This window comes from Natrix helvetica (genome assembly GCF_964273705.1).
Source record: "Natrix helvetica genome assembly, chromosome: 1".
Lineage (NCBI taxonomy): Eukaryota > Metazoa > Chordata > Lepidosauria > Squamata > Natricidae > Natrix > Natrix helvetica.
Genome location: NC_138548.1, coordinates 343323700 through 343335073, shown reverse-complemented (window position 1 = coordinate 343335073; position 11374 = coordinate 343323700). Strand labels below are relative to the sequence as shown.

Sequence of the window (11374 nt, the reverse complement as noted above, 5' to 3'; positions counted from 1 at the left end):
TGTATTGTATTGTATTGTATTGTATTGTATTGTATTGTATTGTATTTACTGCCAGAAAAGAGCACCCTGCTATAAGTTCTGAAAAATCACAGTGAGGTCTGGGGTGAACAGCAAGGTGCAGCCGTACCTCCACTGTGTTTGAACTGCTAATAATTGTAAAGAGGGTGTAGGAAGCTGTTAGCTCTTTTGCACATCCAAGCAAGTCTGTAGTGTAGAGTATGTGTGAAGAAATGACATTCTTATTGCTAGCCAGTTTTAATTTAGAGGTTAACAGGCAATACACTACAGTAGCTGGTTTACATAGCATGCAACACCGCGACCCCAGTTGACAAAACTGAACTACTGCTTTTATATGGTATGCTGTCTCCAATGAAATCATACTCTTGCTTAATAGGATTGGTCCAGTTTGCACAACATTCCAAAACAATGTCAGGATTCCCACAGCACACCAAACCACAAATGGCCCAGCTCATTTTAATCTGAATGTTAAAATGACTCTTAATTCCTGAACAAAACTGCATAATAAATAAGGCCCCAATGTGCAGACTTGTAAAATTTCAATCGCAACTAAGGATACCTACGTATGTTTGATGGAGTCTTTTCTGGAAGATGAAAGAAATATGTTGAAGGGAAAATATTAGGATGGGAATGAATGGGAAAAAACTGAAATTAAAAAAAAAACCAATTCACCCTATTTACCTATATTAAATTAGTTTTCTTACAGTTTAGTTTCTTTTCTATTTGAACAGTTTTCTTGGTTCAGCAAATGGTTGCGTCCATGTTGACCCCAAGAGACAGAACATGTAAATCAGATAGAATAGTGATGAAGTAATCCATGAAATTTAAAAGGACCATAGAAGTATCTTTAATTTAAAAATAGCAACATTACATTGAGTTTCCTTTTGATTGTGGCAATAAACATTGACAAGATAATCATTGCTTGAGATATTCTTGGAAAAGCTTCTTGATTCTGAGATTTTTATCAGTGGTATTAAGGCTTTCACTGGAATGGTCCTGCCTTAATAAAATATTCATATATCCAGCCAAAGCATTGGAACTAGTCTTTTGAATCGGGGATGAATGTGGCATTTTCTACTTGCAAATCATGGAATGTGTTGCCATGGTTTCTTATTTTTTTTGCTCTCTGAACACTTTCTTTAAAAAAATACTAAATAGGGCACATTTTTAAAATGTTTTTGCAACTATCTTCAATATTTAGCTAATAACTTTGATTTCACAGACCTGAGCATATCTTGGGGGGACTCACCAGGGTCCTGGGATCACACTTTTAGAAACAGTGATATACACTCCATGAGATGGCCCATGAAGAAGAAGGGATAAAGATAGAATGTAATGCTTATTAGAAAAGAGACTGAATGGGCTGCATCTGTATTGTAATAAGTTTGCATCTTGTTTCTTTCAAAGTAACAGATTATCAAGAATCTGCCACCAGATTTTGCCCCAAAAGCCTGTTGAGAGAGAGAAAAAGGCTATAGCCAACTCATATCAAGGAGGTGGTAGACCTGAAACACAATGTCTACTGAGATTAAGTCAAATTCATTACTTGTGATGTACAATAGAAATAAGGTATAGATACTATATTTATAAATATATAAATGCTTAAACATGTAAGACCTAAATGTGCCTTTTGGAAAAAGCAATGTTATTAAAGCACAGGAAAGAAATAACATCCAGATTATCCAATTTATAAACAGTTTCTTGCAAATCCTTGGGACAGCCAAGAGCAATACAAGCAGTACAGGCAATCATAGTTTCAGTTTCACACAAATTCATTTCCTCCAGATGTGTTGGGGAGACAATTCTTATCCTCCACCCCAGTCTCGTATTGTGCACATCTATTAGGAAATATTGTGATCTGGAACATCTGGAGGGCGTGTTCTGGGAAGGGCGGTAATTTAGCCTCTGAACCTAAACCTTAAGGACCTCCTCTTTTCCGACAGCACAAGATACTCTAACCATATGCTTGGAGAAGTTTCACCCATAGAACGGAGATTACAACTGTCCCTGCGGATGCCTCGAAAAATTGCCAAGGGTGAGATCAACAGTGCTGGGATTCCTAGAAGAGCCCGGAAATAGAAAAGAAGATAGGCTGCCTTCCTGTCCTTGCCTTTTTTCTTTCCCCCGCTCTCGATTTAAGACTCAGCTGCCTTACAAAGGGGGTAGGGAGTGGACTCGATTACATAGGTTTGTCTGTTCATGTCTAGCTGAATCGGAGGAAGCAAGACTTCTGGAGAGGCAGCCCTTCACAGCCTCGCTCTGCTTCGGAGCCAGGATTGGCTCAGCTCGTTTATGCAAGTCCTTTGTCTAAAATAGTAGATGGTTTCCAAGCTTGAGCAGGGAGTTAGACTAGAAGACCTCCAAGGTCCCTTTCAACTCAGTTATTCCATTAAGAAACTATACTCCCTCCTACAAAGCATCTCAAGGGGCTTTTATACTGTAAACTCAAACTCAAGCTGCTCGCCAATGCATAGCAATCTTGCAGTACAGTATTATACAAATATAATGTATACAATTATATTATACAAATATAATATATAAAATATATGAAAGTAACTACAGACCCTTCACATTCTGGATAAAAATTGTTTCAACTTCTACCCTCAAAACGACGCTATAGGGCTACTGCACACCAGAACAACTAGACACAAGGACAGTTTTTCCCCGAATGCCATCACTCTGTTTAACAACTAATTCCCACAACACTGTCATATTACCTATGAAGACTGTATTACTATTATTCTTCTCTTCCTTCCTAGTACCTATCTCTTCCTACTTATGATTATAACTATGTTGCTTGTATCTTTAAATTTTATATTGTGTTTTTCCCCTAGTATCATTTGATTGTTTATTAGTAACCTACGACTATCACTAAGTGTTGCATCTTATGATTCTTGATGAATGTATTCTATTTTATTTTTCTTTATGTACACTGAGAGCCTATGCACCAAAGACAAATTCCTTGTGTGTCCAATCACACCTGGCCAATAAAGAATTCTATATTCTATAAATGTATGCAGTAGCTCTGTCTGGTCAATTCAAATGCGTAGCAGAGTACTTCACTGTCTGTTGTCTGAATAGAAGCCACCAGAAAACAAGCTCCGGATTTACTGTATGAAGAAAAGATAATAGATGAGTGGAAAAAAAATTAATAAATAAAAAATATAAATAAGCAAATGAGGGGTCCACCTTACAAGATTGCTGTAGACATAGGAGCTATTTTGTGTTATTAAGGTGTGGTATGATATGCTGAACCAACCCCTTGTTTAACCTGTCCATCATGATGGAATGGAAGCCCCTATTCAGAAGCTGTGCTCAGGAGTGCACCACCAACTTTCTTCAACTAGGTGCTTCCATATGAGTTAGTACTAGAACACCCAGAATTCCCTGCCAGCATAGCCATGGCAGAACTTTTTAAAGAGCCCCAGGATTCAATTTTAATTTGAGTGACCTCCCGTTTGATCTGATTTGTACCCTCTTGTCAACATAAACATCTCTCTTGGGTTTTGTGTATTGAAATCAATGGCCCAGTAAATGGAAATGTGGGGGCAGATATCAAAATACTGAAAAAAATGTTTGGGATTTTATTCGATATACTTATTTGAAGGCTTTGGATGTCCAGTGAACTTGTCAGAACAGGGATTTAGAATCATTCATTTATGCTTCTTCTTTTTTTCTTTTTTCTTTTTTAGATGATGAAATTGCAATAATGTTTAGGTATGAATGCTGCTGATTTAGGGTTGACTGGTTATTTCTAAATCTTTCCCTGTGCCATTGTGGTAATAGCTGTGTAGATATTTTGAACAGAGAATTCACATTTCTACCAAAAAACATGACTATTTTTGTATAGTAGGTGCTAATTAAGAACTGGATTTTGCTGGCAGCTGCAGGAAAACAGATGGGAATAAAAATACAAGAGTCAACAGAGCTGATCACAAATTAAGATATTGGAAAAGATTGCCAGGGACCACCCTGTTGTTCCAACTAAGATAACTCAAGAGGCGAGGCAGAGACTAGAAGTGACCACTACACAAAAGATTCAACAGAGCCCTGGTGTCACTGTCCAAAAGAGACTAGGCAAAGAGTTCTTGAACAATTACAGCACAGCTGCCAAGATTTCATAAAGCAGTGAAATCTTGAAAGACTTCCATTGCTTCCCTTCACACTGGGAAAGAGTAGAAACAGTACTTTAGCCAGCACCCCTCACCCCAAAACTTCCCTCCCTATGAGTAAAGTGTCCCCTCCTTGTCATAAGTAGCCAGGAAAAGAGAAGAAGAGTGGCAATGGACAACAACTCCTTAGGCCCAATTCTGCAATCCCTTCTGAGTAGATATGCACAGGACTGTGCTGTAACAAGCTAGTCCAAGAATTTGTGACATCCAAACTTAAAGTCAGCTTCTGATACTTCAAAATTCTGAGGTTAAGCCAGTGTGGAATTTGCCTCATGGGCAGTGTGTATGGTAGGCTGCTTAGAGAGCAGAACATGGCAGAAATAACAAAAAAGCAGTTTCTAGAAATCTTAAGCTTGCAATACACAGTTTAAATAAAAATTATTCTCTAAAGTGCAAATGAATTGTCCCATACACACATGCAAATCATAAGCAGGATGCCTTGCCTTTTGCTTCCCTGCCCCTTCCCTAACCCAAGACTGGCAATGGCAGTGAGTCCCTAGAACAGAAACAGACTTCATTTTCATAATAAAAGACACATTTAGAACAGTTTAAGCTTTTCCCATCAAGTCTGCCCTATCTAACCAGACTGCCTGGGGATATGCAGTAATTCTAATCTTCAAACTGACATTTATTGTACTTTCTTTTCATCTCTTAAATGGGAAATAAGAGATGAATAAGCAGTACATTTATGTACTGCTGCCCAGATATGATAGCCCTAACCTGAATATCTGAAAGATTAATGGCTCAAGAAATGGCATCAAGTAATTAGGCTCTTTATAATGCCAGATTTTTCCTTACAAGGAAAATGCTCATGTTTAGGAGCATTGCCTGATGGAAGGGGAGACAGAAAATCAGAATGAAGATTCTTTTCTTATTTTTCCTAACTGATAAATTGAGGGGCCTAGTGTTTTAAGTTATCCATTAATCCATTTTATTTTTTGTTAAAGTTAACATTTAAAAAAAAACCATAAATCTATAATACATAAAGAACAAATTCTGCTAAAAATTAAAAGTGAAGATAAAGATAATAAACAGCTTATTTTCTACATATCAAGAATAACACCGCTAACAGGTCATTATAGTTAGGCTAATGCCCAGAGTTGATATAATTGCACAAGCTATCCATTGATCTGGAAATCACTTGCTGAATTAATGATGAATTAAGTTTTCCTCTCACTCCTCAAGCGAAGACGGTCGACCTGAAAAGTTGATAAGGAGTCACCAAAAACAAATTCTAAATCTTATTACCCCTGAGGAGAGAGAACTTTGAGAATCCTTACAAAGGGGGAAATCATTTGCCTCCTTTCATTAAACTGGTTCTAACTAGTGTTTTTAATGGTTGGATTCATACACTGCGCTTAAAAAAAACCCTAAACACTGGTTTGTCTTCGGTTTCGTATGCTTATGTGAAGCCCGTCTTTGCTTAACCAACCACGATTTTAAAACGCACGCGAACCTTGCCTTCTATTCCCACACACGTGTGAACAGATAAAAGAAACCTAATGACACATGAAGCGGAAATCTGCTTGTGACAAGTCCAGGACGTTCGTACTACAGCTCCTTAAAAATCAGTTTATTTATGTTTTATTATTCCACGGGCGACTCGAGGAGCAGTTTAGCTGCGGAAGCGTAGATGGTTGCAGTCCGGCTTAGAAACCGTAACGGCACAGGAAGAGGTTGGCTCAAGACCGCGGGGCCGTGCGTGGCCAGCAACCGCGGACGAATCCAGAGGAATAGATCCGGGGTGGGGAAAAGAAAAGAAAGAACAAAAGGAGAGAGGCGGCCCGCTCTTCCACTCGTGTGTTCGTTTATGTATCTTCTCATTTAATTTCCCCCGTGTTACTTTAACGTCGAAAGTGCGTCGCGAAGCCCTTGCAGAATCCGCTCCCTTTGAGGTTTACGCCCACCCAACTCCCCATGAGCTGGGCCGGGGATAGACGCTAGATTGCTGGTTCACCGGGAGCACGACCGGACCGGAGTGAAAACCGCCGCAGCTCAGGGTCGTTTCGCTTTCCCGGGGCGCTGCAGCTATTAACTCTTCAGCAACCACAGGTAACGTTTTGGAAACCATATATGGGGGGGGGGGGGTTCAATAAATAGGGTAGTTTTTATTGTATTAGACACGGGAGAGGAGTGCATTGTTCGTGACGAATTTTGCGTCGACCCGCTAGGCGCCTTAGGCTCGTTTTCGTCTTCGTTTGCAGCCCTGACACGTTTTCTAGGGGCAAAATTCCCGTCGAATTTAGGCGAACTAAGCACAACGAAGTGGCAGATAAGGTTACCTTGAAACGTCAGGGCTCAACCCCTGGATATGAAAGAAGGGAGGGAGTGAGGGGGAAATAGAGAGCATCTTTACTCCACCGTTCTGTGATCAATTAAATAAGTTGCATCAAACGCTTCCAATCTTCATAGGTATTTGTTTGGAATCAGAATCTTTTATTAAAATAAGTAGAATGTCTGTGCAATAAATAGGACCCAAGAGTGCAGGACCAGCTCACCATGAAGATGGATGAATGAAAGTTCTCCTGCCATCCTAAACCAGCCACCTCTTTTCTTCCAGGAGTTGTATTACAGCAGCTTCCAGATTTTCCAGTCAGAAAAGTCTGTGGTCATTGTGAGCTGTGAGCTGCAATAATATTTCTGAAGGGCATCAGATTGAAAAAAGATTAACTCATATTTGTACTTTGGTTGGGGGGCGGGTAGGGGAGGATTCTCTAACAATGGTTCCATTTTATGGGATTATTTAAATTGCCCCTAAATGGCCATTGGGGAGTTCAAATAGATTGGGATACACAATCTTCCTTTGATAGGACATGCTTTAAGTCAATTTTGACAGAAGCAGTCCCTGAGATTTCTTGTAGATTCCTTTCAAGGTCAAGGGACTGAAACACAGAGTTTCCTGCAAATGACCTTGTCAAAACAATGAAGAACTAGATTTCTGATTGCAGTGTTCCTAAAACATGTACCTTAATATCCAAAATAGGCAGTTTGAGAGATTGGGATCCCAGGTTCATCAGCCCAACCAGCTAAGGAGTCAAAGAGGTTTTTTACATCATTGGAAGGAGAAAATTGAACATTTTTGGACCATATTTTTCATTATATTTGGTCTTTTGAGAGTTTTTAAGAATGAAAATAGGAATCTTTCACCTTCTTTCTTATTTCCTAAAAATTGTATTTCCATTTTTAAGTTAGATATCATGTCTTGGAAATCAGGTAATTTTATGGCCAAATTTCAGCAGCACAATTTCAGTATGCTCTGAGATGATCCCTATTGTAAATAATAATGTAGTATTGGTTATAATAATGTAATAATTATACACACATACATCCTTAGAATAATCCTATAAATTTATCAAATATTTCATCAGTTATACTTACTTATTTGGAAAGTGAGGGCCTTGAGCATATTTAAGGCCAAATGCAATACAATCCTGAACATGCTTACTTAGAAGTAAGTCCTACTATATTTTATGCAATTTACAACCACATTCAAGGCACTGCAAGGCTATGAATTTATGCCTTGCTTATATTTGACTCAGAAATTTCCTAGCACATTCTGAAATGCTATGCTTCACAATGTTGCCTTAGTTAAATTTACTATGATCAGCCATTGGTCACCCTGCAATAGCACAAACACATTTCCAAGCTCTAGACAGGTTCAGTCAGCTTTTCTAGTCAGATTTGGGAAAATATTACCTGTCGGCTGCATAATTTGCAACAAAAGACCCACCTTACAGGACTGTTGTACAAATTACTGAGGTAATAGTTATTTTCGTGCTGTAGAATGCTATTGAATCATGAGACTGAGTCATAGAATTTTGCTCATTTTTAAGAATAAAATAGATTTGAAGGGTACCAAATCCTGCTTTAGATAGTAATGATTGAGTGAGTAAAACCTCATAGTATGGTTTCTTTAATATAGAAAATCTACTTCTTGTTTAATTTTTTAGCTTTTGTTTGCCTCACTTCCCCTCTCCCCCCCCCTTCCCTTGTGCTCCTGATTTCCTAACTTTAACTTGTTGATGCTATGGCTTGTATATTTCAGGAATCCTTTTGTTCAAGCAGGTTAAAGATGATGGGAGAAGAGGAGAATCTGGTGAAAGAGGAGGAAATTCTATCAGAGGAGGAGGAGGAAGTAAAAGAAGAGGAAATATTCACAATTATAACAGATGAAGAACACCTGGTGAAAGAAGAGAGAATATTTGTGGAGGAGGAGGAAGAGGAGGAAGAAGAAGAGGATGATGAGGAAAGCCTGGTGAAAATAGAGGTGATTCTCCCAGAGAATGAAGAAAACCTAGTAAAAGAGGAGGTACTTCTTCCAGATGAAACTTCCCTTCTGGAAGAATATGAAATCAATGTTTTTCAAATCCAAGGGAATGAAATACCCTGTGATAGTGAACTTGGTCCTGAGATCTCAGGTTACATGCCAAGAAAGAGACATTGTAAAACAAGGCCACGGGCAGGAACTGTTGGAGAACCCAACCAAGCCACAGCCCGGAAGGGTGGAAGAATCTATAAGTGCCCTGACTGTGGAAAAATCTTTAAGCGCTGTTCACCGCTTATCAGGCACCGAAGAACCCACACCGGAGAGAAACCTTATGTTTGCCGCGAATGCTTGAAACGTTTCAGTGACAGCTCCGCCCTTGTGAAGCACCAAAGAATCCATGCAGGAGAGAAACCTTACACGTGTCCCGAGTGCGGCAAGAGCTTTTCCCAAAGCTCAACCCTGATTGCACATCAGAGAATACACACTGGAGAGAAACCATATAAATGCCCCGACTGTGGGAAGAGTTTTAGCGTGAGCTCTAATCTTGTTGCTCACCAAAGAATCCACACAGGGGAAAAGCCTTTTGGGTGCCCTGTCTGTTTGAAAGGTTTTCTGGTCAGCTCCCATCTTATCAGACACTTGAGAATACACACTGCAGAGAAACCTTACATTTGCAGAGAATGTGGTGAATGCTTTACCCAAAGCTCTCACCTCGTCGTTCATAAGAGAATTCACACAGGAGAAAAACCCTATCTCTGTTCTGAGTGTGGGAAAAATTACCGCGGGATCTCCGATCTGATCCAGCATCAAAGGATTCACACAGGGGAGAAGCCCTACAAATGCACAGAATGTGGCAAATGCTTCAGCCAAAGCTCATGTCTCAAGAAGCACCAGCGAATCCATACAGGCGAGAAACCTTATATGTGCCTCAGGTGCGGGAAGAGATTTAATCGGAATTCACATCTGACTAGGCATCAAAAAACCCACGTGGTGTAATTTCTAAAGAAGAGCTCTCTGCAAAGTTCCTCTCTATTACAGCCCCTGAAGAAATAGTGATGGATGTCTCAAATAGCAATTTGTTCCTCATCTCCTGTAGGACCTTTTGTCCAAATCCCTTGAACCTAACCTGCAAGAATATAAAAAAGATTTGGATATGTTACCAGGATGCCTTTGCAATGTTTTCTTCCCTGGCACTGGTTAAGATCCACTTTCAAGATTCCCTCTTTTCCATCCAAGATCCTAAAAGGATCTTAGAATCTTCCCTGGAATATTCTTTTCCTTGTTATGATTTTGAAAATGACACCGCATTTCAAACACCTTAAGGATCTTAGAATCTTCTCTGGAATATTCTTTTCCTTGTTATGATTTTGAAAATGACACCGCATTTCAAACACCTTAAGGATCTTAGAATCTTCCCTGGAATATTCTTTTCCTTGTCATGATTTTGAAAATGACACCGCATTTCAAACACCTTCAGGCAGATCAGCCATTACTTTCCCCCTGGAATTCTCAGAATATCTTAACCTTCTACTATCCCTCACGTTTCCACATTGAAAGAATTGGAAGCTGAGAAAAGTTGTGTTGATAGCAGTGGAGGAGAAACAATTAGCACTCATATCAAACTCTGATGAGCTCAATCTCTTTTATTTGCTAGTAGCACGTGAAAACAGCAAATAATAATATTAAAAACATGAGATTGACATACATCCTTCAGTGGACTGCTTCATGGTTTCAAGCTGCCACAGCAGGTCCTGGTTTTAATCCCTTGCTTTTTCAGCTTAAAACATCTTGGATAACATGAGTGGGAAAGACTGTTGCCATAGAACAGTACTGCTAATCGGAATAAAAGTGCTGGGTGAAACAGTTGAAGGATCTGATATGAGCTCCGGTTCTTGGCATCTGTATCCACGGATGTCATGTTACACCCTAAGAAGCACAAAAAGCAGATGGCCTTCCTTGGTATTACTGAAGAACAATCTGGCATCTTATGTAGCCTGGTCACCTGCCATGCATTTGTAGGCTTGTAGTGACAATATCAAGAGGTTTAAATTATCAATGTCATTATTTTTCTATTATTATTTGTTTTACCTTTTAGTGGCGTTTATTGAACATTTTTGGAGTACATTTCTCTGTCAAGTGACAATAGGATAGTGGCTAAAAGACTGAAATATGCATCGGAAACGCTTCGGTTTCCATGTCGTCACTGAGATTCTTGCTTGTTGGCCTTTGGCAAGTATTTTCTTGGTGTAAGTCAGCCCCGTAAAATTTGTAGTATGGGGAATTATAGCCCTTATTTGTTTATAATGTTGCGAAGGTTATACAGGTTGAACAGCTTAAATGTGCTCCCTACGGACACTATTACTGTGTTTCTCCTTGGGTTGGGGATAATTTTCTCACCCCTTGATGGGAAAATGTGAGTTCTTCTTATACCGGTAGTCCTCGAGTTATGAAGGTTGACCGTTTGAAGTTACAGCAGACATCTCTCCCCACCCCCCAAAAAAAACCCCTCTACATATGACCTCGTTCCAAAGTTACAATGCCTGCAGTGCCCTCATAGACTGACCAACCACAGAAATGCTGCAGCATGTCCACCTACCTATTCCCCCCCCCTCCATTTTGCGCGGCAAGGCCCCCACAGACACTAGGCCTGCGTTGCCTCCCCACCAGGTTCCACATATGTCACCCCGCCCCGGTCATTGCTCACTTTTTGAAGAGATTCAGGAAGTCAGGGGAAGGAAGCAGGCAGGCTGCTCTTGCTGGGCCATTGCTAGGCCATGTGGCATAATTGAGGAAAATAAATCCTGACGGTTTTCCTTTTATGACTAGTCTTGGCTCCCCCCAGGCTCTAGCTATGCTAATACAGCTAGTGCTGGGGGGAGCTAAGGCTAACAATAAAAGGGAAATGGGCAGGATTTCT

The 11374-nt window shown here is 39.9% G+C and overlaps 1 protein-coding gene across 2 annotated transcripts; it reads left to right on the top strand.

The window, feature by feature from the left end:
• The first annotated feature begins 5845 nt into the window (after window positions 1-5845).
• LOC309385119 (uncharacterized protein) lies at window positions 5846-10509 on the top strand. 2 transcript variants are annotated; one of them, XM_081939222.1, is made up of 2 exons: window positions 5846-6242; window positions 8256-10509. In XM_081939222.1, exon 2 carries the CDS (start codon window positions 8263-8265, stop codon window positions 9451-9453), a length of 1191 nt encoding a protein of 396 aa, XP_081795348.1. In that variant the 5' UTR covers window positions 5846-6242; window positions 8256-8262; the 3' UTR covers window positions 9454-10509. The 2 variants fall into 2 exon arrangements, with proteins under 2 accessions (XP_081795348.1, XP_081795347.1); XM_081939221.1 differs by having other exon boundaries at window positions 5848-6242; window positions 8236-10509.
• Window positions 10510-11374: the final 865 nt, after the last annotated feature.

Bases quoted from the DNA above. Each gene is read 5' to 3' on its own strand.
- LOC309385119 (XM_081939222.1), top strand. From the start codon at position 8,263: ATGATGGGAGAAGAGGAGAATCTGGTGAAAGAGGAGGAAATTCTATCA.